At 43.9% G+C, this 27373-nt stretch overlaps 4 protein-coding genes across 6 annotated transcripts in view; 1 reads left to right on the top strand and 3 right to left on the bottom strand.

Annotated features, from left to right (window-relative positions):
• Positions 1-10375, top strand: part of LOC121693548 (palmitoyltransferase ZDHHC14-like) — a 59269-nt gene extending 48894 nt beyond the window's left edge. The window contains exons 7-10 of one of the 2 annotated variants that reach the window (XM_042073073.1): positions 737-839; positions 973-1082; positions 3088-3190; positions 9081-10375. In XM_042073073.1, the coding sequence (XP_041929007.1) occupies positions 737-839; positions 973-1082; positions 3088-3190; positions 9081-9533 (769 nt within the window). In that variant the 3' untranslated portion in view covers positions 9534-10375. The remainder of the gene's footprint in view (positions 1-736; positions 840-972; positions 1083-3087; positions 3191-9080) is intronic. The other variant, XM_042073074.1, reaches the window with a different exon arrangement.
• Positions 10376-10706: 331 nt separating this feature from the next.
• The window catches only part of nol10 (nucleolar protein 10), a 58680-nt gene continuing 42013 nt past the window's right edge, over positions 10707-27373 (bottom strand). Inside the window, exons 23-24 of the transcript XR_006025533.1 lie at positions 19328-19330; positions 10707-10717 (exon numbers count right to left, since the gene is read on the bottom strand). The gene's annotated coding sequence lies outside the window, so the exon portion shown is untranslated. The remainder of the gene's footprint in view (positions 10718-19327; positions 19331-27373) is intronic.
• Positions 11008-19301, bottom strand: LOC121693552 (galectin-8-like). 2 transcript variants are annotated; one of them, XM_042073079.1, is made up of 8 exons: positions 19262-19301; positions 14137-14225; positions 13745-13955; positions 13476-13595; positions 13337-13363; positions 13167-13255; positions 12689-12854; positions 11008-12429 (listed from the first exon to the last, which is right to left on the bottom strand). In XM_042073079.1, exons 1-8 carry the CDS (start codon positions 19265-19267, stop codon positions 12280-12282), a joined length of 858 nt encoding a protein of 285 aa, XP_041929013.1. In that variant the 5' UTR covers positions 19268-19301; the 3' UTR covers positions 11008-12279. The 2 variants fall into 2 exon arrangements, with proteins under 2 accessions (XP_041929013.1, XP_041929011.1); XM_042073077.1 differs by lacking the exon at positions 19262-19301 and adding an exon at positions 14537-15006.
• On the bottom strand, positions 20797-26259 carry odc1 (ornithine decarboxylase 1). The gene is made up of 11 exons (XM_042073076.1): positions 26114-26259; positions 24600-24742; positions 24083-24210; positions 23787-23960; positions 23378-23550; positions 23050-23266; positions 22855-22938; positions 22581-22743; positions 22358-22473; positions 21973-22187; positions 20797-21866 (listed from the first exon to the last, which is right to left on the bottom strand). The coding sequence occupies exons 3-11, from the start codon at positions 24182-24184 to the stop codon at positions 21728-21730; spliced, it is 1383 nt and encodes a 460-aa protein (XP_041929010.1). The 5' UTR covers positions 24185-24210; positions 24600-24742; positions 26114-26259; the 3' UTR covers positions 20797-21727.

The raw sequence follows: 27373 nt of genomic DNA, 5'->3' as shown, positions 1-27373 counted from the left end.
CTTTAATGTCCATTAATGACCACACCGAGCACACCGAGACTGAACTCCAGTCGGAGTAGTTGCTACTAGAAGTAGTGACTTTCTTCATTGAACAGTGCTGCTGGGCTTGTTTCTGAAAGCCAGTTCTTCTGTGTGCTTGGCTTGTGTAGAGGTGTTTTTTGTGCTTATTTTTAATCACTGTATGCTTGTGGGCGTGTGATTTATGTATGCTAACACGGTGGCATTTGTGTGTTTGCTCATTATTGTGTGAAACGGAGAGTGTGTGTGTGTGTGTGTGTGTGTGTGTGTGTGTGTGTGTGTGTGTGTGCTTGTGTGCGCTTGGCTTTGACCCACAGGCAGAGGATTAGCAAACACTGTGCTGTTGCGCAACCGCTCTAGCTGCCATCCTTCTTCCTTTTGGCGGAGACCAGGCCTGCTACTGCTGAAAGAGCAGGACCCTCCCTCCTCCCACCCAGGAATCCCAACTACTAGACGTGCTGTTGTGTTCCTGTGATTATGCATGAATTGTTATCATTGGTTAATGTGAAATCTCAAAGAGTAACGTTGTATGAATGTGTGTGAATGAGTTTCAAGTGACTTTCTATATTACTGTTGTTGTTGTGTATCTAGTCCAAATATCTTTGAATTTTGGTGTGCGCGTGTGTGTGTGTGTGTGTGTGACTGTATGAGGAAGATATAGACTGCTGTGTGATTAACAATTTAAAGTTGAGAGGTGCTTCCTTGACTGGCTGCTCACTGTGCTGGAGGTGGTGGTGTGCTTCTTCTCCGTCTGGTCTATTGTTGGCCTCTCCGGATTCCACACCTACTTAATTGGCTCCAATCAGACCACCAACGAAGATGTAAGGATATCATCCCACCCCCTTTGACACATACACAGATGTGTACACATGATTGATATTCCCCAGGATGGTGAAGACTAAGCGTCTCTTCTCTTTGCTCTTAATCTGTTTTATGTCGTTTTGGCTCCACTAGATAAAAGGCTCCTGGTCGTCTAAACGAGGGAAGGACAACTATAACCCCTACAGCCACGGCAACATCTTCACCAACTGCTGTGCTGCTTTGTGTGGGCCCCTGCCTCCCAGGTAACTGTCTGTCTGTCTGTCTGTCTGTCTGTCTGTCTGTCTGTCTCTGTTTGTCTGTTTGTCCTGAAACCCCATGTGTTTCTGTATGTGAGAGTGAGTGTATGGTTATGTGAAAACGGTGTTGTGTGAGCAGCATGCTACGTGCTTTCCGCCACGACCACAGGCCCAGCCGAGCAGAGCAGGAGAGAACTGAACTGTGCACTGTGTCCCATCACTTTGGCTCCTTATCTGTTATTACCAGCGTAGACAGGGAGGAAAGACAAGAGCTTGAGAAAGTGAGTGACGTGACCTTTCACTTAGTTTAGCATACACTTTCATTTACATACACACATTCTGTAACTTTTTTTACACATTCTTCTCTCTTATTCACTCACTCACTCACACTCTCTCTCTCTTTTGCTCTCTCTTTCTCACACACACACTCTCTCACACACACACACACACACACACACACACACCTATACATGCCCACACACATTATGCCTGGTCATGTTCAGTCCACTCGCAGGTCTGCATGGCAGAACAGTGACAGCACATAGGGACTGAGCGGAGGACTGGGACGCCCCTTTCTCTTCCTCTCTCTCTCTCTCTCTCTCTCTCGTTCCCTTCTTTTCCTTCCCAGTGGAGCATTACTCACCGCTAATGAGAAGACTGGGGAAGTCTTCCATCGGCAGGTGGTGACCATCTGCCTGCCTTGCCGCATGCTGTACTCTGTGTGCGTGCGTGCGTGCATGTTTGTGTGTGTGTGTGTTTATTTGTGCGTCAGTAGATGAAGGCCACAGGCATGCTACAGCTGGGCCCGGCTTGTCTGTGGAGTCTCCAAAGGGTGGAATGCTTGAATTGAGTTGCAGTATCCCAGATAGCATTTCCATAGTTCAGCTGTAGATAAGCCTTTGGTTCTTTGTTGATGTATACACCTACACTGACACCCATGACATATGAGTCACTCTAAGAATTCAAAGTAGACTCAGTAGACTTGACAAATACACACCAACTGAATGTACACATGTGGTTCAGGCAAGTAAACCATTCCAGGAATAATCTTTTCCCAGTTTCTCTGGTTGCTGGTCGGTCACGGCACCTCCACCTGCAGAGAACATTCCAGCGAAAGCAGCTCACGCAGTGCAAACACACCAGGCTACTGATTTACACGTTTGACAAACAGCACATAAAGTGGCTCCCACTCGTTCCGTGCTGGTGACACCATACACCGGCCTTTACAGATTAGAGGAGAGAGGCATGTGCTGGCCTGTTGAGCTCCCTGAGCCAGATATGCTACGGCTGGCCCACTAGCAATAGACTCACTGGCAGGCCTTAGAATGTTCTGGATGCCCACGGAATTCTGTTCATTAATGAACAACTTCATTAATGAGCTAATGATTACAAAGCAGTACAAAAAGTCATGGCTAGTGGGTGCATGATTAATGGTGGATGAAGTTGGCCAAAGCCCCTTGAGCTGGTCTGAGCTGAGGGCATTTTCACTTCATAACTCATCCCACCAAGCCAGATGCTATTGTATTTCAGTGTGGAAACTAGAGATTGTTTAACACCTGCAGTGAGGCTGCTCTGGGAGTGTTCGAAGTTGACTGGCTTAAACGCCGGCTGCAGGGAGATTCACTTTAGTTGTGCCCCTCAGCACTCTTCTGGACTGACAACGTGTTGAAAGGCTAATCTCTCAGCACCCTGACTATTTGTTTTTTTTTTTCTGTTCTGTCTGTCATACACACACACACATACACACACACACACACAAACACGCTCAGAGTTTCACTCATTCATTAACGTGTGCATTTCTGCCTGAGTCTAGAGCGTGATGATACAGCGTGTCTCATTTCACAAATGCCAACAGCAATGTCAGATGCCGTAGGCTGCAGTGGCAGGCCAGTGAACTGAGGTCAGCTCAGACTCTGGATCACATTAAGCCGTACTCTGTCCCCTTAGATGATTGCTTGTGTCCAGGCAGCCTATTCTAACACTACCTGTGTCCTCTCCCCCCCCCACTCAGTCTCATCGACAGGAGAGGCTACATCCTGCCAAACACGCCACTTCCTGCTCCCCCCACCAATGGAATCACCATGTATGGTTCCACTCAGTCACAGAGTCACATGGTGAGTCTTGCCCCTTTGCTCATATATATTTGTAAGTGTATGTGCATGCGCAGGTCTGCTAATACCAAACATAGCATCTCTGTGACCAATAGGTTGGTGTGTTCCAATAGCAATTGCAAGGCCAGGGTTTGGAATGCCTGTGGGCACATATACAGCGCTGTACTGTATGTTGTTTTGGGGCGCTGGGGCTACCTGCTAGAGGGAGCAACATCTCTCTGCGTCATCAGATGAGTCTGCGTCATCAGAGGAGTTTGCCCACTGCAGTAAGCATGTGATCCTAATTTGCCAGTAGTCACATAACGGCTCAGCAAATGACACAGACAGCCAAAGAGCGTATGTTAGAGAAGAGAAGGAGAGCCAAAAAACATGTTTGCAAGGGTAACGAGGACACTTCAGCCAGCTGAGTGGAGATGTGTGGAGAGGTGACCTCCACCCTCAACTGGCTGCTTCATCGAGTTCCCCTTTATCCGTATTACCCCATCTCACTCTCAGAAACATGTGCGTGCACACTCACACACACACACACACACACACACACACACACACAGAGCCCTCTGAACATCCTCTGAACTTTTGGAAGGTTGGACGGCGGTCCAGCCCAGCATCTCTTGCTTTGATTTGCCAGCTGTTGCACAGCCACCCCTCCGTGAGGCCCCCAGACAAACACAGGTCTGTCCTCTCCCACTGCTCCGCACAGCAAGGTCTCTCATGATGGACAGCAGTGTTTATCCCTAGACAAATTGTATTGAAGAAATTTGTCACTGATATTGGGATTTCTTGACCATTGTGATGATGAACGTCCATAATTGTTTTTGGCCAGTGTCCACATTGAGTCTGGACTTGGCTGCTCTCCCTGGACGTGAAACGTAGGGCTATAACAGGCTCTCGCTCTCTCTCTCTCTTTCGCTCTCTCTCTCTCTCTCTCTCTCTCTCTCTCTCTCTGTCTCTCTCTCTCTTTCTCTCTCTCTGTCTCTCTCTCTCTCTCTCTGGCCTCTGCTTTACTGTCTAGTTCCCTTAGTCCTTGAGCTTATTTTGCTCCTTTTCTCTTTCACAATGGTTGTCTTTCTTTTTGCCTCTCAGTCCTTCTCTTCCTCCCCTGCGAGATTCAAGCTCAGCATCATCTCAGTACACTCTCCTCCCTATGACTTCCAGCACTGGAAAATAAATACCTCTTCCCCCTCAGCTGAAGCGTGCCAATAAACAGTGATCCACTTCAGCTCACATCTCTCTCTATATCTCTGTCACACTATCACTCACACACACACACACACATACTATCACACACACACACACACATACTGTACACACACACACACTACACACTCTCCCTTATTCATTCTCTATTCCAGGCTCTCTGTTTTATCCATCTCTGTATCTGTCTGTTTTCTCTTTCTGTTTATTTCCTCTGGTTCTTGTGCATTCTCAGTCCTCCACGTGTTCAGCATGTGGATGAGAGGAAGCGTGCTGCCTCTGTCTCCTGTCTCTGTGTTCAGAGGAGACATGTGGGTGGTGCTGGAGACAGGAAGTAGGTCATCAGCAGGGGGGCTGCTGGGAGATGCGCGCCGAGGAGGGACGGCCATGCAGCTCCTTGCATCCTGCCTGCCATCCTCTCCAAATGTCATGCCAGAGCCTCACTGAGCCGTGTGTGTGTGTGTGTGTGTGTGTGTGTGTGTGTTTGGCCACATCCTGTCTCCTAGCATATCAACCTCAACCTGCTGTCTCTCTGTGCGCTGAGGAAGACTGGCACAGCAGTGCTGGAGAGAGATAAATGAGCAGAGTTGGAGAGAGAGAGAGGGAGAGATGTGGAGGCCTGATAACAGCAGAGAGAGACAGACAGGATGCATTGAATCTGAATAAGGATATTTGTCCCTCTCCTGCCAGTGCTTCTCCTAGAGTCATCTCCAGCTGATAAGCGTCCAACCTTTAGTCCGTCTAAACCACAGGACAGCGCCTGGGTAGGAAGACACAAGATAAGAGACAAATGCTTTGTGTAGTTTTTATTTCTACAGTCAGGCCTACTCCATGAAAGCCTGAACCCTTGAAGAACAGAGCATCCTCTATCTAGAGAGAGGGAGAGGATGGTTTGTCAGGGTAGATCGATAGAATGAATGAGAGAGGTACAGAGGCCCATTGAGGGGCTGAAAGCGCCGAGTGACGGTGTCGCCTTGCTCAGGACCCCTGCAGAGCTGATGATGTGTAGGCCTTTGTTAAGCTTCCGCCTCACGCGTCATCCTGTTCAGAGTCCGGCCTGTGACAAAACCTTGAGAAACACCATGGTCCCCTCTCCACCAGTGCACAGAAAGAGACATTTGTCATAGTGGAGGAGGACGCTGATCCCATTCAGCTCCCTGGTCTTTCCAGTGAATACGGAGTCCAATACATCCCATGGACATTGTTGACATACTCCCATACCTACAGTGCACAGAGGACCTTTTTGTTTCTGCTGCGCCTCCTGGAACTTTTACTATAAATATGCTCTTTCATTATTGCAAACAATTATGTACAGTCGAGGTTGATGTTTTAGAGCCTCTTAGGATTTGAGTTGCCAAGAGGCAGCTTTTAGTGTATTGCTGGATGTTGAGAGTTAAGAGCATTAATCATCTATCTTCTGGCTGTTCAGGACACACTTCTGCCTCTAGACGTAATCATGCCTCCACCACATGATTAACACTTGATGGCCAGATGAACCAGGCTCTAATTTGAGGCTCTAACCCTCTGTCTGCTGTAAGTTCAAATGCATTCCAGACTCCTGACACTGACACTTTGTGGCCTTTTGGACTGGAAATTCAAGACCATCTTTTCACCACGGCAAAACACTGTTTGTTTGTTTTTGTTGTTTCTCTTTTAAAGCCAAAAAGCTGCAGAAATCAGTATTCTGGACACTTTTGTTTATATTATATCATTTTTGTTTATATTGCAAGGGGTTCAACTCCATAGGAACCCCTGTCATTAAAAATGAATGTTGGTACGGCTTGTCTCGTAGAGGAGGATGTGGTAAAAGTCTGCACCATGTCTTCAGAAGACTGATGTTCAAGTTGGGGTAGCGATGGCAGCTCCTTTGGGCAATATACTGTGCTTCTCCCTGGTGTTCCTGTCAAGCTAAGGCAGGATTTTGGAAGGAAAGCCGGTTGGCCTAGTTATGTTGATAGAGAATTTTGTCACTCCCTCAACGCCACATTTGAAAGACTAAATCTAACTTTTTTTTTCACTGACTTTTCTGTTATAATACCAGTAGAGTTGTCTCTACTCTTGCTGTTATATTGTGTTGTTGTTGTAAAGAATGTGTGTCTCTTAATTTCATCTTGTGTATGACATGACAAATGGATTGATGGTGGACACCCAGCCATTTAATTCAGCTCTCTGATGAGAGCTGGCAATGTACTTTCCTCTATATTTAATCATTAACTAATTTCACCCCAGTGACACAAATCAAACTAAGATGTGCACTTTGTCAATTCAATTTGGACATCAAGATAGTATTCATCTTGTTTACCGTGGCAGTTAAACCCTGCAGACTGCCTGAGTCTGTCAGCAAAGTGGTATCTCAAAATCAATTCCATGAAGTTGTTGATTGTAAACATCCAAAGATCTTGTTTGTCCGTGTTCAGTGGCTGAACACAGACAAATCTAGTTTATCTAAGTAGACATATTGTCTGCTCTTCACTGTTGGTTAGCCAGTCATTCACAGAGTTTAGCTGTGTAGCCACAGACCTCAAAATCAGTCCCACTAAACCAAGCAAGTGATGAAATCACATAAAACAAGTTGAAGTGTTTTGCTTTGAAGCCTTTTTGTCTGTAAGCAGTGAATAGTAAAAACATTCAAAACAAGTTACATATTCAACAGAAAGCTTGCTTTGAAGTTGCATTGAAATGGTTCACTGAAACCGTACTTGGGGGGGGGGGGGGGCTGGTGAATGATCTTGTGTGCACTAGCACTCTAAGAACACGGGCATGTGGCCAGACAGGCGGGCCTCCTCTGGTAGGACTCTGTTCAAAAAGCTGTTGACATGTTTAAAGCCGGCGCTGCACTTAACAGCTCCAGAGTGGGCAGAGAGAGAGAGAGAGAGAGAGAGAGAGAGAGAGAGAGAGAGAGAGAGAGAGAGAGAGAGAGAGAGAGAGAGAGAGAGCTGGGACTAGAGCAGCATCATTCTCCTGGAGCCCAGCTTTACCACCTGCATGTGGGGGGGAACACCAGCGCTGTTATGAGCCTTGCAAATAAATAAACTGACCATGCTCGACCAGTGGCCAGTGCTGTCGGACTCAGACGATTCATTGGGCAGCCTCAACTCCAGGGACTACATTCATTTGGAGCAATAAAAAGTGAATGTCATCTTGAAAAACTCCTTTGTAGTGTCCAGGCTTTTATCCAAAAGGCGATAACCTATTGCGGTCAAATCCTCTGCAGTTTTATGAAGATATTTTATGCAGACATTTTCAATATAACAAAACAGCTCTGTGTCATTTTTTTCTCAATCTACTTCCTTCCTGTGTACTTTCTGTGCTTAGGATGAAGTTGTGGGAAAAAAAAAGGTGAAAAGGTGGCATCTTTGATAGCTGCTTCTTGTCGGAGCTGACGTTTGCTCTCAGACCACACAGGGGTGCTTGAGGTTTAGTCCTCATCCGGGCCTTTGCTTCAGGAGTTGAGAGATGACCCTGCACCTTTCTTCTGCTATGGAACACATCAACCACATCAGAACGTATACATTCTATAGACTCATGAGTCATGACATGTTTCGATATCAAGTGATGGACCTACATATTCTGTATTTGTGTGATATTCCTTTGTGCCATCCTGTTTGCAAACATCTTGTGTTATTTGCTTATTTAATTGCTATCTTTTGCAAGAATTATCATTAAAAACTTGATTACTAGAGCTAACTTGAAAAACTTAAAAAACTGGCTAACTTGATTGTTTTTATCTGGCCTCCATGGCAACACCCAGAATTGAACTGGATGACTTGTGTTTGTGTTTTCTGATGGCTTTCCAGTGTGTTACTCAACTTTACACTGTCTAACACTATCTCAGTGCTGTCTTTACACTGGCTAACACTATCTCAATGCTGTCTTTACACTGGCTAACACTATCTCAATGCTGTCTTTACACTGGCTAACACTATCTCAATGCTGTCTTTACACTGTCTAACACTGTCTAACACTATCTCAATGCTGTCCAGGCAAAAGCCTTTGACCTTTCTTCATCTCAAAATGAGATTGTTGCCGTGTAGCCCTCTTCTGTGTTTGTGATGACTCTGCCCTTTTGCATCCATGTTATTGGCAAGCAAAGTGCTTTACTGATGTTTTCCTCTGGCCTTTAGTCCTAAAACCGCCCTCAAATGGCATCTAGAAATCGAGTTTAGCAAGACCTGGAGCGTGATCGATGATACACTTCTCTAATGGGCCTGCATGTCAGCTGAACTCGCACACTCGATTCTGCTTTTGGGTCGCATTGACCAATGTGGTTGATTTAATGGAGCCGATTGGCACTGGAACACTGTTACTAATGTCTCACCTCTGCTCTCTCCTCATCCACCCTGCTCCTCATACCCATCCCTCTGTTCTCCTCATCCACCCTGCTCCTCATACCCATCCCTCTGTTCTCCTCATCCACCCTGCTCCTCATACCCATCCCTCTGTTCTCCTCATCCACCCTGCTCCTCATACCCATCCCTCTGCTCTCTCCTCATCCACCCTGCTCCTCATACCCATCCCTCTGTTCTCCTCATCCACCCTGCTCCTCATACCCATCCCTCTGCTCCCTCCTCTGCTCTGTGACTCCCCCGTCTCTGCCCTTGCTGTGCCCCACCTCCATTGTCTGCGTGCGTGTGTGCCCACACAATCTCTTGTCTCCTTCTGTCTCTGTCTCTCTTCTTGCTCTGTGTCTCTGTCTCAGTGTGACCAAGACCAGTGCATTCAGAGCACCAAATTCGTTTTGCAGGCCGCTGCCACGCCGCTGCTCCAGAGCGCCGAGGTGCCGCTGGTGGCCGAGGATCCGGCGCTGCCGGGCCGCACCTTGCTGGCGGGGCCGTGCCCCTCGCTGCTGCTGGGCCAGCCCACGCCGCCCACGTCCACCCCCAGCCTGAGCTGCGACGGCGAGCTCATCCCCCCGCACCCGTCGCACCCCCCCGAGCCGCCGGGCCCGCACCTCCATCCACACGCGCCGCACATGCCGCACATGCCGCACCACCACTTCCTCACGCCCGAGGAGGTGCCCTCGCCGCCGGGCATGCTGCCGTGCGGGAGCCCCCTGGCCCACAGCCACACCGTGCCCTTCTACCACCCGGCCAGCCAGGACTCGCTGCATGAGGACTCGGTCAGGGGCCTGGTCAAGCTCAGCTCCGTCTGACCCACTGCACCCCCACTCCCCACCAGGAGGCTGCTGTCCACCCAACAGATGAACTACCCCCTTTCTCGGACATGGCTTTCAACAGCCCACGCCCACCACAGCCATACCAAGAACAGGGAAAGGGCAAAATCTTACTTCCTCTCGCCTCAACATGCAAACGCCTACTACCCCTCCATAACTCACAAATATATGCCTTTCCCACTTACACACACACACACACACACACACACACACTTGGTGACTCTGAACTTATCTGAGCCCCATCCAGCCTGCGTCTTGCCAACGCACACACACACACACTCCACTCTTCTGCTGGTGTTGAGATGTCTTAGAGGTCCACAGATCTCATCATGGCCTGCTAATCCACTGCCCCCAACCCTGGACGCCCCCAGTCTAGTGCTCCTTAGAGGCAGAGCAGAGGCTGCAGGAGCGAGGGCTGCAACCACTGTGGTGCCATTCAGGAAGAGGAGTAGTAGTCATCCCTCCTGAAACATGTCCAACATGTTAAAGACACGGAACGGAGAAGGAGAAAAAAGCTGCTTTGTCGTTCTCATTGTTATTATGTTTCTTTCTCTTGACGGCGTGCCGGTGAGTCTGGTGCCCTTCTTTTGTAAATCGGACACAGTCCAGCTCACGGCTCAGACCCAATACACTCTTACTTTTGCCTTTCTAATCAGAGATTCTTGTCCACAGTGCAGTCAGCGACACGAGTTGCCGTCATCATGTCACATATCACTCGATTATTATCTATTTTTTAAATGTTTTCAAACAAGACAGTATTGTTTGTTTTTTCTCATGTTGTTATATTTCCTGTGGATACGAATAAAAGCCCTGAGTTTTCATGGCCGTCTCCTGTGGTGGTCCTGGGGCTCCGGCGGCCCACACAGACCCTCAGGTGGAGCAGCTGAGCACCGCGTGTTGTCACAGTGAAGACCAGTCTTGTGATGAGGGCCAGCAGCAGTCTGTGGCACTGGACCTCCCTCCCTCCCTCCCTCCCTCTCTCTCTATATGTCTGTCTGTCTCTCTCTCTCTGTTTCTTTCTCTCTTTTTGCTGTTGTTTTGTTAGGAGGGCCAGCAGCAGTCTGTGGCACTGGACCTCTCTCTCTCTCTCTCTCTCTCTCTGTCTCGGTCTGTCTGTCTGTCTCTTTCTCTCTGCCTGTCTGTCTCTGTCTGTCTCTCTCTCTCTTTTTGCTGTTGTTCTGTTAGGATGGTTCAGTCTGGCCGTAGGCTCTTCCCAGACTCCATGTGTGACATAAGAGTAAGTTCCTATCAGATCTGCATTGGGGTACAAAGAAAGACCTATGAGACCTTGCAGAGATGTTTTTTCTCTTTGAGTTATAATGTTTGCCATGTTAAGCCATATTTCCAACAACTAAAAGCATACACACCTTTGATGCCTTTTCTTTAAAACATTATGTAAAGATCTGATGCCTGACGTGGACAATTGAGCCTTTATTTGAAGTCAGCCATTTGAAAAGGTTTGCTGCCATCTAGTGTTCAGAGAAGGGAAGCTGATTTTGGAGGGTTGAATTATTACATCTATGTAACTGAATTCAAGCCATATATATGCCTATGCTAGCAATGGGGTAATATGCAGGTAATATCAAGTGTAGTCCACAGTCCCAAGTCATGGATGATGGAATATACAAATAAAAAAAGAACAACCATGAATACAAAACAAATATTGGGTTCACAACGTGCTGATATTCTGCATAAGTATGTTTATTGTAAGTTGCACAAACAAGACTTGTTGCACTGTTGGGTACAACTGAAAACATGTTCACATGCCTCCCTGTTCCTTTTGAGGGTGTTGCACCTTTAATAGAGAATCCTACTTGGTCTACTTCAAATAGAAGGCTTTGTGTCAGCTGCATGTTGCTGGCAAGTTGTAAACAAAGAATTTGTTCAGAGGTATTTCAAGGTTCCTGGGTGCTGATTCTCATCCAACAATAGGTATATGTGTAACTAGGTTCAGCTTTATGTAGTCATGCAGAAAAGCAGGACATCAGTCAGAATATACTGGCCAAAGTGCGGCATTAATTGCAGTTGCTTTTTTAGCTATTTATCTTGCTTGTTCCAACTTTTTTTCAGAATTGTATTGTATTATAGAGCGGTTATTTTAATATATCAGCTGTGCTTGGCTTCACAAAAATGTTTTCGTCTGAAAGAGCACCACCATGTTTGAAAAACAAATAAGATTGATGGACCTGTTTCCCATAGTATATGAGATTGGAGGATATGTGACAAACTCATTTGTCCTGAGAAAAAGATGTACAGCTATAACACATGTTTTCTCCAAAGGTTCTCGGAGGTTATATTTTCTGTTTAAATAAATGTAGCGCCTCTTTATTTACATATATGATCTAAATGACCATATATGAGACAACCACAACCTGGAGCCTGGGAAGGGAGAAGATGGAGGCATCTTCACCGTGCAAGTAGTGGCTCACATCAAAACAGTCAATCAAAACAGTCAGACGCTACATAATTCACATGAAATACAGAGGACAGAAGAGGAGTACTCTGGTATTTCACCCTGAAACAAACTAAAATGAACCCTTGCTGGATCACTACACTACACTTGTGATCAGCTACTTTAGTGTGTTGTCACATTGCACATTGAACTGACTTCCCAGATCCACTATATTGCTGCAGTCTCTGCAGGACTATTAAAGGTCCTCTGAAGCCTAGTGGCACGTTGTCCCTGCCTGGTATGGCCTTAGGTGTGAAGGTAAGGACAACCACGTCACCAAAGCCGCACCTCCTGCAGTTCCAGGTCTCCCATGACCTCCAGCTGGTCGATGCTGCCCAGGTCCTGCATGCGGTGTCTGTAGACCAGCAGGTGGTCCCCATTCACTGCCAGTTTAAACTGGTGGGACTGGCACAGAATGATCATCTGAGAGAGAGAGTGAGAGATGCCAGAATGAGGACCTGCATGTGTTTCTGTTTGTGAAAATTACAGGTCAAATGTTTGATACAAGAGGATAGATTCTCCCACCAGTGTTAGCTGGTAGGTGAAGATTGTAGATTGTGTAATGTATATGTAAGTTATTAGTTGATAGGGGAATAAATCATTGTGTGATGTATATCTGGACTATGTCCAGATTTCTACTTCTAGGCCTTCCATGAAGCCTACAGTGTGAACCGTGACGCACCTCAAAGTAGTGTCCGGGAGTGAAGGGAAAGGGACCCAGCTCCAGCTCCTCACGGCCCCAGCCCTGAGCCAGCAGAGAGTTCCGGATGAACAGACCAGACTTGATGCGAGCGTTGAGGTGCAGGGCAATGTTCTCTGAGCTCCGACTTCTTAGATTGACTGTAAAACTGGCAACACACACACACACAGTGAAAAGAATTTACAGTGTGTACTGTGTAACCATTTAAATGAAAAGGCTTTGAATTTAATATCCAAGCACTGCAAATGTGAAGCCAACAGCCAGCATAATGTTTTGGATTTTTTGATTCAAGTAACTGCCTGACAAATGTAACCATGACATCAATAGCACCTGAAGCAAATCATTTCAGTATACTAAGTAAAGTGAGTATAACACACAATAAAGTATCTGCAGCAACGGTTAGGCTTCAACGCTATGATACTGCGAAGGTTTTTGTATTTTGTATTAGGTTGTGCATCACCTGTGTGGATATGAGCTGACATGGCCAGTAACTGTGATATGCTGTCCAGGACTCAATCCCCTCAGCATACTGCCTCTGTAGGGTATAGTCTAAAGAAGAACATCTCATTTTAACACGTGAATCTAGTTTTTTTGTCAGAAAGACAACAATTTTAGAATAGAGTCACTCACCAGGTCCCCTGATTCAGAGAAAATGGCCTATTGAGATAGAAAACAAATCAAGTTAGTCATGGTTGCAAATTAAGTTCCTCTCCAAGTTTCCTTCTATTTATGATATGATGTGGAGGATCTTAAATTCAAAAGCACTCACTGAATTTGGTGTAAAGGCAATAGTGTGCACAGAGACCCGCCCTGATATTGAGAAAGTGTCGATTGTCTCCACTGGAAGTCTGTGTCTGTACTCCAAGATGTGTTTACCGTTTACTGCTACCTATAACAGGGGAATATAGTAGCACAGGTAAATAAATGCAGGTGTCAAAATACCTTCCAAGAGTTTGTGCATCTGTTATGTTTGTTATGCTTGCTGAGAGTGCACAAGTAAGCCAGGGGTCTGTGATCATGTTATTAATAACAATTTACCTTAAACACGTCCTCGTGCACTAGTATGATGGTTTCAAACATGGAGCCCTGTTTAAAGGGCATCTGATCTAGTTTCTCCTCACGGCCCCAGCATTCTTGTACTAAAGAATTGCATACAATACTTGGCTGGGGCATGAAACGCGGATTTAAATGGAAGGCGATGTCTGAGCGTGGTTTGGTACTGCTACCACAGGCCAGGTCCAAATGGAACCTGGGGACAGAAAGGGAGCACATCTCAGTTTGCAATTATCCACTGTACACTGATGTGTAGCTTCATATACATAACACTGCACAAATAGCATTGCATGAGTTTGCAGAAAACTGACGAGCAGTCAGAATAATATAAAATTTTAGGTCTGTGAAGTTGGTAGCCTACCACAGTTTGCACGCACCTGTCTGCATCCCTTAGGACCGTACCCTGGATGAGTACAATATCCCCTGGATGTAGTCCATCAACTATATTTCCACTAAATGGAATTGTCTGTAAGATAAAGCAGCCTTTAATGTTAATCACTGGGCAGTTCAGTTGTAGCCTTATAACATTTAGTAGGCTACTATCATCACGTTATGTTCGAGGTACAGTATGGTCTATACTACAGTAGCAGCTAGGTCCTATTCAGCTTTATGAAGAGATTTGTTAACCGGTACAGCCTTCCTTAAGTCACGCATGCCAACGGATAGGAAAAGACTATTGAAAGGGGTTATTAGGCGTTATATTATATGTGAGCTAAATGCAAGTAGGGCTAACGTTAACTCATGTGATGCCGGATGGGCTGCTAAAAATACACTTACCGGATTTACGATCGTTTGCTTCGCATTTACTACAGACATTGGAGCGTCCGACTGAATCAGCCTACTACGGTATTCGCAACAGATTCATAGGATCACATAGGCTATGTCGACCGGTTTGCTTTTACATCCATAAACCTGCTTCGCTATTCAGCCTACAGTAAGGATGGCGAGAGTGTACGCCCACCATATCCAGTATCCACGTGATTCATGACAGAATTAACCAATTAAAGACAAAATAGAAAGAAGAAAAAAAAAAACATCTCTTCAAAATGCTCAATAGTTGCATCAGAAAGTCAGCTAACTGTTGCTGTGGTGGACCTATCTTTGATGTTTGCTGAAGCCTTTTATTATTTAGAATTTCGGACTATCATAGCTTGTTGTATGACCTGTCAAAAAGTGAAATAAAGAATGTGATTATGAAAATGAATTTGTCACAACGATGTGGGCCTGCATTTCCACACATTATACACAGAATACCCAAGCCTGGATTGTACAGGCACACTGGGCCAATAAGTCACAGAGAGCAGGCCCTCTAAAACCCGACTGAGTTTACCCCTTAAAGACCCTGGCCCCCATCTCTCACCTTACTATTAGTCTGTGTGAGCAGGTTAACAAAATATCAGGTGCGTGTCTGTCTGATGCTCAACACTGTATGCATGTGAGCAGCATTAGTTGCAGCTGTATGTATGTTATAAATGCTTTTTAGGGTTCAGCAGAGTAGGCTACTCTCAGGTGAAGGTGGCCCGGCCGTTTAACACCAAACAAAATCACCAATCACCCTCTCTGTAAGCTATTAAAACCATTTTGTGCACAAAAGTGCTTGATTCTATAATCCAGCCCTTATACCATAAATAAACGTAGTCTGTTGAACATAAACACAGTTCATACTATTAGTCTATACCAGTGGCGCACCGTGCGTTCAGTGGTTAGGCCTTCAATGATGACTATTTTTTGACAAAAATAATAATGGGGGGGTGTTACGGGGAGATGCCGCGCTGCCCTGATTACTCACGTGGAACTACAGTAGGCTATCCTACAGTGTTTGCCAAACGTAGGCTATTTCGCGGTATACCTAAGTAGGCAAGGCAGTCGTGGCCTACTGGGGCTTCGGGCCTGGAACCGGAAGGTTGCTGGTTCAATCCCTGACCAGTGGGAACGGCTGAAGTGCCCTGTAGCAACGCAGCTCACTGCTCTGGGTTAGTGTGTGCTTCACCTCACTGTGTGTTCTGTGTGTTCACTAATTCACAGATGGGATAAATGCAGAGACCAAATTCCTTGTATAAGTATACTCTTGTTCTAGAAACCTGATTTACATTTACATTTTTTCATTAGTGGGGTTGTTTGATCTGTGGCTGTGCAAGACAGTATAATTTTCATCATCCTGCGTGTGAAGTTACATGAACAATAGGTGGCGCCAAATATACAGTTATGGAAATAGTAAGATGGAGTTTAGAGTGCAACCGTTTCTTTGGCCAAGGATTATTTGGTCCCTGGGGATCATAGGGTCTTACAACTTCTCGGTTGTTAAGGTTGAACTGATGGGCGTTATTAGTTTCATCGTGTAAATCTTCTATGCAGTGGTATGCTGGGGAGGAAGCACAAAGAAGGATGTGGGGCGACTTGACAGCCTGGTAAGGAAAGCTGGCTCTGTAGTGGGAGCTGAACTAGAGTGCATCACTTCAATATCTGACAAAAGGTCAAGGACCCTGAACAAACTGATCAACATCTTGGACAATGAGTGTCATCCACTCCACAGCACTATTGTAAAGCAGAAGAGCCTGATCAGCTGGAGACTTCGCTCACTGCCTTGCACAACAGACAGACTGAGGAAGTCATTTGTCCCCAGGGCCATTGAACTGTTTAATGCTTAACTTTAGGGAAGAGGAGAGATAGACTTCTCCCCATAGTTTGTCTGCTTCTTCACCCCCTCCATGTTTGAATACTGTCTGTCCACTAGCCACTTTTTACCACTGTCTTTCTGCCTCACTGTTTGCGTGCTATATTAGCACATATGCATAACCCCTCCCTCCATGCCGAACTGTGGCCACACTTATACCTATTCTTAAAATTGTTATATATATATAGACATATAGACTTTATTCTTGCACTGTTGGACTTACTCATTTGCACTATTACCGTGACACTCACTCACACAGAGCACCTTACCTTACCTTACTATGCACAGAGAATCACAGACTCAGTCCCTGCCGCAGTCATTGCAAGCGCCTCTTGATTGATTAATCACCACTATGTGGATACTGTTTTTAGAATTGATTTAGATTAAGTGTTAGTTAGTATAATTTGTATTTTAGTATATTCTTTATCTTCTACTGTCCTTTTTGCTTAGTTGTGTTTTTTATATTATATACTTTTAACTAGACTGCATTTCCGGCGGGAACTGCGAAAGTGTGCTTGCCCTGGTCCGGTCACCAACGTGAGCAGACAGTGACATACGCTATGCTGAACCTGGCTTGATCCAAGCATTCTAACAGTGCCTTTCAGTGTTGGAGCAGTGGCAATACCTCAAAAGCTCTATTCAACTATTGCCTTGCGGGGTGAATGCGGTTCGTTGGCTTTTACCTGTGGCCTGCCTTCGAATTTAGCTTCTATGACTAAAATCAAATCAATAAAATAAAACAACAGCAGTGATTGGCTGCAAAAATAAATAATGTCACACGTCTTGCACCTCTCAAACTGGGCTATCAGGTAACCTAGAGAAAAATTTGAAATTATGAAATATGACTAAGGCATTAAAACTGATCACTGAAAAAATCACTGATTTATTTTAGAAATATGAGCTATGAGTGTGAATGTTATATATTCCATCCCCTGATTCTGTTTTACTGGTTTATTTGACAAATAATCTATATGGATTTGCTCTATAAAGACCTTATGTCTGTTTGGGATTGTTTTGAGAGCCTATTGATGTATCTCAGAATAAAGGAATGTCCACAACATTAGTGATGGGTTTTTTTTTGTGTGTGAATGTATTTTACTTAACTCATTGAATGTAGCTGGATACTCATGAACGCATGTCTCTAATAGCCACAATAGGAGTAATTTTAGCAACACCGTATTTTGTGTGGCCCATAACGACCCAGTGGATCATGAAAATGTGCCAAAATTCACATTCCTTGCTTGTTGTTGGTACATTAATCCCATTCAGATTGCCACTTATCTGAGATGTAAGAGTTCAGTATAGGTTTAAGGTCTGGGGCAGGGATTTGAGATTCTGTGACTTCTTCATTGAGGGCTTGCTTAGCAGCACTGTCCGCTTTCTCATTTCCCCTCAGACCAACATGGCCTGGGACCCAGCAAAAAACTACACTCAAGTTCTGGTTCTTTAGACGTTCTAGTTGATCAAGCTCAGCTTTGGTTGTACTTTTTGCGTGACATTAAAGCCTACTGTAATTACATTTATACATAGTTATTCTATCGATCTTTATACTATTCATATATTTTCGATCTTTATACTATTCATCCTGCACATAGACTTATTCTTACTACTCTTATAATGTTGTTTCTGCACTACAATGACACTGTTTCCACACTGCACATAGCTGTATGTTATGTACATATCTGTTTTATTATATTCTGTTAATACACTGCATATATCTATATTATTATTTATACTATTATAATGTTATTGCTACATCTACATACATTATTCTACTTATTGTATGAGATAACTGCTAATACACTGCACATATTTATATTTAATTCATATTACTCTAAACTACCTTCTGTAAATCAACTGTATACTACTGTCTACATTGCACTATATTTCTTGACCTGTCTCTGTATATTTCATCACCTTTCTATACTTTTGCATCACATTGCATGCATACTGTAGCTACATGAATCACAGCTAAGATCCTTGGTTGCTATGAAGGCCAGTCGTTCTAAATGGATGGTTGCTATGGCCAAAGGCCAGTTATCCAGAGAGGGTTAAAGCGGAGCTAGTAATCAAGGATCTTTGAGTTATCTCTTCCGTTGTCAAGCGGACATATTCTAACTTCATCTTATTTTAAACACCACTATTTTACTTAGCCTACTTCCATACAGTGAGTCCCATTAAGAAGTGGCCACTTCATTCACGCTTACCGTGATTCACGCAGCAACATTAATAAATTAATAATGTCACCATATGCCTATGCCAACGTTTGCAAAGAGGAGAATCTTTTAATTTGATTCACAATGAAACGTTACATTTAATGTACATGTAAACAATGAGTAGGCTAGTTTTGGTTGTTGTTGGTGGTGTTACTGCATCCCTTAGTTATGCCTACAATGCAAAATTGTTCCCTCGTGATTGTTAGATGCATTTCAAAACATCGCGACGTGAAATGCCACCACAAAACATTGTTTGTGAATCGGTCTTATTAGGAGTCCTCGCTAAAATGCTTCCTGAATTACTCTTAGTAAAAAAAAAATAGGAGTCCTAAAGTTACGAGTGACGAAGTTACGAGTACAAGCATCTCATATCAAATGACCATGGCATTACGCTAAGCAACATAAATCTCATAACGTTACATCAGTTAACTATAGAATCTTTGGTTACATACATCTTCTCCCTATGACCTAGCTAGCTAGCTTCTAGTCACACAAGAAATGAATGATGTTAAAATCTCCGCTTAGCATTCTAATAACAGAAGGGGCACATTTATGTGGACCACTACAACATGACTCATTATGTCTGTAACGTTAACTGTATAAAACACTTACTTTCATAAAGGAAGCACACCATCCAGCACATACACATGGAAACCGATATTTTAGGTACTTGGCCACGAACTCAAAACGTCTCTCTGAAGCTCTGTTCTAGAATCTTTGCTCTGAAGTCTGTCCCCGCAACATCAAATAAACGAAATGACAGTCTTCCAGTATTAAATGTGTACGTGTGATTACGAATGGATGTGTGTGGTTTGCTATTAGAATAAACAAGAAATAACATTTCCAATAATTTCCCATGATAAATTACATAATATTTGCACCTTCCTTCCTTGTGAAGCTCACACTAATTCCACCGCATTTAGTGAAATGTAACACAACTGTTGCCACCTAGCATTCAGTAGGCTATTTAAGATTAACGTGGCATTTCCTGCTTATTGTTTTGTCAACACCATGCTTTTAGGAAAACAATCTTTCTATCATAGTTTCCTCTTCAATGAGCGATTACAAGCGCTTGACCCTGGGCGTGGCCCAGGGACTCGCTAGCGCCCCCTTAGGTGACTGATCCCGTGGTTGGCAAATATTTTGAGGTGGTTAACATAATCGAAAAGTCTTGAAATTTGGCACACACATCAGGTGTCACACAAAGCAGCTAGGTAAAAAAGCTTGGCCCCGGGTTTGGCCCAGAGACTCGCTAGCGCCCCCTTATGTCACTGTGACTTGTGGTTGGCATATAGTTTTAGATACACCCCCCAAATTTGGTGTGTGTATGTAACTCCCAAAAACAAACAACTTTTGTATTAACATGCCATTAACTATAGAATCTTTGGTGATAGTTACCAAAAATGGATGGGTGGTTTGCCAAATGATGGAAACTTAGAATATTTTTTTTTTTTTTTTTTAGCTTATGCACCCTCACACTGGAGTCCCCAGTTCATATACAAAATTTGGTATCGATATGTGACAGTGTTCCTGAGATATGGACGACTTCCTGTTTCGGAGCTTCGCCGCCGATTTTGTTTGGCTGTGACGGGCAAACGCTTTCGAAAATCAAAAATCCTTCCCGTAACTTTTGTGAGGCTTGGTCCAAGGATAATGTACGTCAAGTTTCGTGGCGTTCGGATCAAATTTGTGACCTGTGAAAATTTAGTTTCGCTTTCTGTTCAATCCAATATGGCGGACGAACAGCACGCCCACCTGACGTCATCTTCGCGCCCAACTTACACTGGTACTGTCCGGACGTTTTAAAGTTGGAACGGTGTCTCTGTCTCAAAGGGCCTAGGCGCTAGGGCTGACAAAAAATTTGGGAGACGGGGAAAAATAATAAAACTTAAGAACAATAAGTGTGCTGCTTTGCAAGCACACTTAAATAAAACTTAATTACTTTTTCTGCTGTTAGTGTATGTGTTGTCTGTATGCTACTGAGACCTTGAATTTCCCCTGGGGATCAATAAAGTATCTATCTATCTATCTAAGCATGTTACATGTTTTAGTTGGCCATATATTTAATGGAACTGATTTACATATTTTTGATATAACCGTACAGGGTGGGTTCTTGGTGGTAATAATTGCATAGACAGTATACAGAGTAATCTGGATCATGTTAATATTTTTATTCCCTTTGCCTTCCCATTGTCCTTAATAAAAATACAGAGACATTGCAACTACATTATTTTATTTATAAAAAAATACAAAAATTAAAAAAAGGTTTCCATAGGAAAGCAAATTATAGATGCAATCCCAGCTCTTCGTAATCCACTTCCAAATGCATTGTTGATGGCAACTACATCCTCTCGCTTATTAATATCAACATACTTACTAGCAAATAAAAATACATAAAATGTTTAACAAAAGGAGAACCAAAATAAATTCTGAGAATATGAAGGGCATATGCACATATTTCAGTATGGAAGATGAGATTGGAGAACTTAAATACATTTATAGCAGCCATTTCCTGAAATGCAGCCCTTTCTCGTTCATAACGCACTCTGAAAATTGCCGTCCACAGAACACCTTAAATGCAATTAGATGTATTCATGAGGGATGCTTAAGAGATCGAGATGCACATCAGGATTTCACCTCCATACTAGGAAATGAAATCATGCCTATGTTTTCCCCCTTCATGTTCTCAGTCAAGTAACTGGCCTTTCAATGCAAGTAAAAAAAAAAAAAAAAAAGACAAGGACAGCGGATAACCGCGGAAGGGAAAAAAAAACAAAAAAAAAAAAACAGGGTGAGATGTGTGTGCGTCTGCTAATGCGTCAGGAGTGTGGGCCCCATACAGTTATGAACAAAACAGACACATTCACACAGACTCACATGAAATGTATGCCCTGAATGACTAGTTGGTTTGTCTTGAAATTGCCAATTGAAAGATTTTAAGTCTAGACCATTCACATGGTTACTCGCTGATGGACTGGTGGGAAATTAAACACTGTAGGTTTGGCGCATTGTGTTATCAGTGAGCTGTGTGCATCAATGCTTTGTGCATGGTGGATGGGGTGGTGCTGCAGGTGGCATTCACAGCACATGGGTGGGACAGGGCTTGGCTGGGAGCTCAAGGCCGCTCTCACGCCCACAGCAGGACGGCATGCTGCCCTGGCTCGACTCTTCCACAGGGGCGGGCATCCCCTGGGCACGGATCTGCTGCATGCACTGCCTGTAAATGAGATCAATGTTAATTCCCCAATAACTTTTTTTACTGTAACAAACTTAAAACGTATCAAGTGATTTCACATTTGTGTCTTAAGACTGAAAGAACGCACCAGGCCGCACGGGTCATGACATAGTGGATGTCGGGCCTCTGGAAGCCGTTGAAGGTTGAGGCGGCAGCCACGGTGTAAGCCCCCATGTTCTCAAACAGCAGCCAGTCGCCCACCTGCAGGTCAGGTAGGGTGGAGTTCTCCACGATGCGGTCTAAGCCATCACAAGTAGGACCCCAGATGTTGCATGGGTACAGCCGCTCGTCTGGCTTGGCTTTCTGTACGCCAACAGGAAGCATAACAGTGAGCTTTGTCAACTGATCACTACAGGAGAACATTTTTGGAACATTTCTAATCCATCAGTTTAGTCTGGCTTTGTTCATGGACTAAATGGCAGACAGAAAATTAACGGTTTCAAGAGTGTTTCAGATGTTTAAAATGAGCTCACCTTGTGCAATGTTGGTAGCACATGGGCATGGTCATACAAGATGCAGTTGAAGGACCCATAGACTCCATCGTTAACGTAATACATCACGGTACGGTCATTGGTCCCATCGTCTTCCTCTGAAAAAGGGAAAAGAGTAAGGTCAGCAAACAGACAGTGCATTGGTCATACACAGTGCGATTAGGTCTGGCTTCACAGAACTGCTGGTCAGATAGAATCTGCGTACCATCAGAGGCAGACTGCTCATTCATCACAACTTTCTTGGCAATGATGTTGACGGCGAGTGTGTAGGCTGACGCTACATAGTAGCGGCCAGGCTCAGCGATGACCTTCACCCCAGAGTCAGCAGGGAAGTATTTATCCAGTGCAGGGTTGATGACCGCTGTGATCTGTGAATATTAGAGGGCCAAGTTAGTAAGACCACCTCCAATGATGCTAACTACAGGGCTTGTAGTGCACTGGATGACTTGTGTGAGCGTTATAATTGGTTAAGAACAAACCTCTTCAAACTTCAGCTTGGCGTCTTCTGATCCAGGAAAACCACCCCCAATGTCCAGGAGGGTCATGTCGTATCCCAACTCGGCCTGAATGAAGAAATGTTGGTTAAAACACCACTTCCTGAAATTCACTGGCTCTTTAAAATCATTTATAAACCGATGCAAATAAACAAATGGAGTGCTTTCAACACAACTCACCCCCATGTCAAAGACGCAGCGGGCATCAGAGATGGCCTTGGTGTAGGTCTCAGGGTCAGTGCAGCCACTGCCCACATGGAAGCTGACGCCAATGACATCCAGACCCAGCTCCCGCGCACGCTCCAGCAGCAGCCGGCTGTTCTTCAGCGTGGCGCCGAACTTGATGCTCAGACGGCACACGGCCTTCGAGTCGTCCGTGGCAATGCGCAAAACCAGCCTGACAACGAGCAGACAGACAAATTATTGGATACAGAAATACAGAAGCGGGAACAGAAAGCTGGAGTGACCGTAATGACTGCTTTTGACCTCCTGTTACGGGAACACTTACTTGGCACTGTCATGGCAGCGGGCCACCTTCATGAGCTCCACCTCATTGTCAAAGGTCATCATCTGGACACCATGGGCCGAGGCGTACTTGATCTGGGAGACCTGTTTGCAGGGGTTGGCGTAGATGATGCGGCTGGACTCCACACCCAGAGACTGCACCAGCTGGATCTCCGTCTGAGGAACCAAAGAGAGGAGCCAATCAAACGTGAGCCCACTGTCTACAGTTGTCAGCTGATTAATGAATGTGCAGTATTTGCAGCACAAAACAAGCAGTGGAAATTAAATGGATAAGGTAAAGAAGACAAAAAGTGTTTAATAAGTGTGAATGAATGAATACATTTAAGTGTTTTTTGTGATTGTCAGTTCAAAAGTAATTGTTTAATTCTTCAAAAACATATTGGTGGCTGTACCTTGCTTGCACAGTCAAAACCAGCTCCCACAGAGGCTAGGGTCATGACCACCGCCTTGCTATCGTTACACTTAACGGCATAGAAGGGTTGGACCCGGGGCAAGGCACGAGCCCAACGGAGGTGCTTCTTCAAGACGTCCCCAAGGTCCGCGACATAGAAGGCATCCTTGTCATCCTGAAGGCAAGACATTGTAGCCCAATTAATAAAATGAGTTGTGTAACAAGACGCACTTGAATAAAGATAATCAGATTAACAGGGGAGACAATGAGGGGTTACTACTGTTGAGGGGTACTTACAGACATGGACATTTCATTGATGTTCTGATCCACTATGTCCCGTGCACAGAAACCCTCCTCCAAGAGGGTGAAGTCAAAGTCAGCAGGAGTGAAAGAGTTCATGATTCCAACTTTGGATTGCAAAAGAACTGCATGAAGAGGAAAAACAACTTGAGTTTAAGACCAGCTAATCTGTCTATATATTAGACATCTCTGATTTAAAACTGTTAGTGGGAATTTGCAAGACATTCTCCTCATTTAGAGCCCATGTCACAGGTTTGTGTCAACCCAACCAATCAATTGTTTAAATAGTCGCCTACTGTACATAGCCAAACACCATCAATGTGTTTAAAATTACTTTACTGCTAGCAATAAAGGGACAAATAAACCCCTACTGTTTAACAGTGCAAGGAAAACTATTAAGATAACAAAACACTACCAACAGTTTGGTAGCCTTCATTCAAATGTGGTGATGTCTATGCCTTCACACACACACCATAAAAAAACATTAAAAAAAGGACAAATATTCAACACTCACTTGAACAAGAAAGAGATGGAATTATTTCTTCTTTATCAGGTGTAGAGCAGCCAAGGGGGTTCTCCTGTAAAATTGAATCCTTTCAGATAAGACTCAAGGCCATTCCCCTCTGAGTAGGTGTGCAATGTTCTCAAGTGATTATTCTGTGGAAGGATCATAGAAAAGATGCATATGGCGTTAGGCCTACCCAATTGGCAACAGATTCAATGCTGCCCTGTATTGTTACTGGTCATAAACAATAATATGACTATCGTTAGACCTGTGAATAAGCACAGAGGGCGATAAACACTTATGACGCATCTTCATTTCTCTGCGCCTCGATTTCGCCCAGTGAAGCACTCTCAACTCGGATTTCACCCCATATAGACCCTGTAGGCCCAGTCCTCTTATGAAATACCCCGATGGACTTCATTCACAAACGTGGATGAGCAAACAGACCAGTCACTGTTCACTCTGCGTGACAACTATAACGGTCAACTGAAGCGCACAACGAAAAAGATGTAGCAAACAGCCGGCGAAACAAGTGCCCTCCTCTGTGCGGAGTTCAACATAATTATAGCCAATGTGGAGCCGAAGAATCGGACGACGCAGAATTTGCATGAAAAAGAACCAATAGCGAAAACTTCAAGCACTCTTCCATCTAGAGAAACCAATAAGGACAAACTGTCTCGAAACCCACACGAACAGCATGCGGTACAAATGTGGTAAACGTTGATAGAACACGTTTTTTTCCACTTCTCGCGGTTAAAAGCAAGCCAAGAACAATCACATTTTTTTACAAGCATTTTTATAAGAATCCTAATTTACGAGTCATCAGAAAGCAAGAAGCATCACATTAGTCACCAGTCCAAGATCACTTTACTCTGAGACCCAATTCATATGTAAAGTTAGAAACACAAAAAAACTAGACAAGTCAAACATGATATGAGCTAGCCTAATGTAGCCCATCAGTCACCATCAGAAGACAGGGTTGCTATTCATTGTTTAACATTACACAACATTGTAATTGCGGTTTCACAAATTAGGTTTAAATATAAATGTCCATTTTGTCATAACGCGAAATTACATTACTTTGCTATCCACCTATATTCGTCCTATCGCATGAACCTAACTGTAACGTAACATTAACTATCGGTGCGTTGAAGACCGCTAGCGCAATTTGAGGAGTAGACCACGTTGTAACAGGAAGCCATTAATTCGAACTCAGCTGACGTTAACCAAGTTCTCTTGACAATCCACAAGCTAGCCGAAGATAGATGTCTCTGAGGACTTTACACAGTTAATTGACGTAAACAGTTAAAGAAAATAACCAAAGACAATTCATAACGGAGTACCGACAAGTCAACTGAAGTCTAGCAGATGTTTCTACAATAGATGAGATGAGCTATGATGCTAGTGACCGGCTAGGGTAGACGGCTAAATTAGCAGATATTTACGTTACTGATGCTACTTTAAATTATCCTTTACTAATTGTAATCTATTCATCCAAGAACAAATAACTTTATTATACATACCTTTAAAAGCATTTACAAAGAGTTTTTCCATTGGACATGAATCCTTGAAATAAAAGTGTCGGTTTATTCTCGCCAGAAAGCAACGCCTCGTGACACTGTGCTACCGCCTGCCTGCCCTGAAGTTGAAGTGGAAGCCGGTAGCGGAACGCTACCTTATATATAGTTTAGCCGTTTCCACGGCAACATACCAGCTGAAACTGGACTTCTATCTCTTCAATCCCATGTGCGAACCGGTTTTGGCTTGTTACCGGCTCCACGCGCTCAATGCAAAGAAGAGCCTACTGGAGCTCTTACTGGAGAACTTTGAGAAATGAATGGGATTGCCTATGGAAAACAATAGGAGTTGATAGGAAGTTTTAACATGGCTTATTTATTTAGGCTACTTTATTTTGTACAATTTAGGTCTACACGAATACGACATAGATCTGCGTCTCTGGCCAGATTTAACTTATTTGTAGGCTATTATTTTATGTTTCACACGTCTTTGACTTTAAGAAGGGGAGAAACTAAAATTGCGTAAAAAATGGTTGATAAATAATTATCACAAAAAAAGGACGGACATTGATTGATGATGATTTAAATTGATTGATGATGACCACCAACATAATGAAATCAAAAAGTTATTCATATATTTATTATTATTTATTATATTATATATTATATATTTATTCTTTATTATATATGTTTTCTTTATTTGTTGCTTCTTTGCAGGTTTCTCTAGCCTACCATGTTTTTTTTTATTCTCACAAATACCTTTTGCACTAACAATGCAGCTCCCACGTCCATCTTTGTTGGAATTACTATATGAATTTGTTTTAGGGTGTTGTTGGTGAGATGCCTTTTCCTGTTCACCTGACAATGGGTAGGCGCCTTCCTAACTGAAGGCTTTGGCATCCATGGCCATGCTTGCTTGTTGCTAAAGCACATGTCTGAACATTTAGACTGTAGAAGTCCCACATAAGGGGTATGTCAAAGGGGTCAGTGACTAATTAGCATTTAATGACTGCTGTCCAGTCATTAATTATGGAGATAAAATATTCAAACTCCAAGAGAAGTAACATTATGTTTGAGGCTCTAAGGCCATATGACGGCTACATCAAGAACTTTGCTGATTCAGGACACCTCCAATTCCTCAATTTCCATAGAATCTGTGGTCATCTGAGAGGAATTTGTTCTGTGCTTCATCAGCTTCAGCTTTATTCTAGTACTGGCGTAACTGACTGGTGTAAAGTTCTGTTGCAACTGACTGGTGTAAAGTTC

The sequence above is a fragment of the Alosa sapidissima genome, chromosome 19, assembly GCF_018492685.1.
Source record: "Alosa sapidissima isolate fAloSap1 chromosome 19, fAloSap1.pri, whole genome shotgun sequence".
Lineage (NCBI taxonomy): Eukaryota > Metazoa > Chordata > Actinopteri > Clupeiformes > Clupeidae > Alosa > Alosa sapidissima.
The sequence above is the reverse complement of the archived record's forward strand: the minus strand, read 5'-3'. Positions and strand labels throughout refer to the sequence as shown.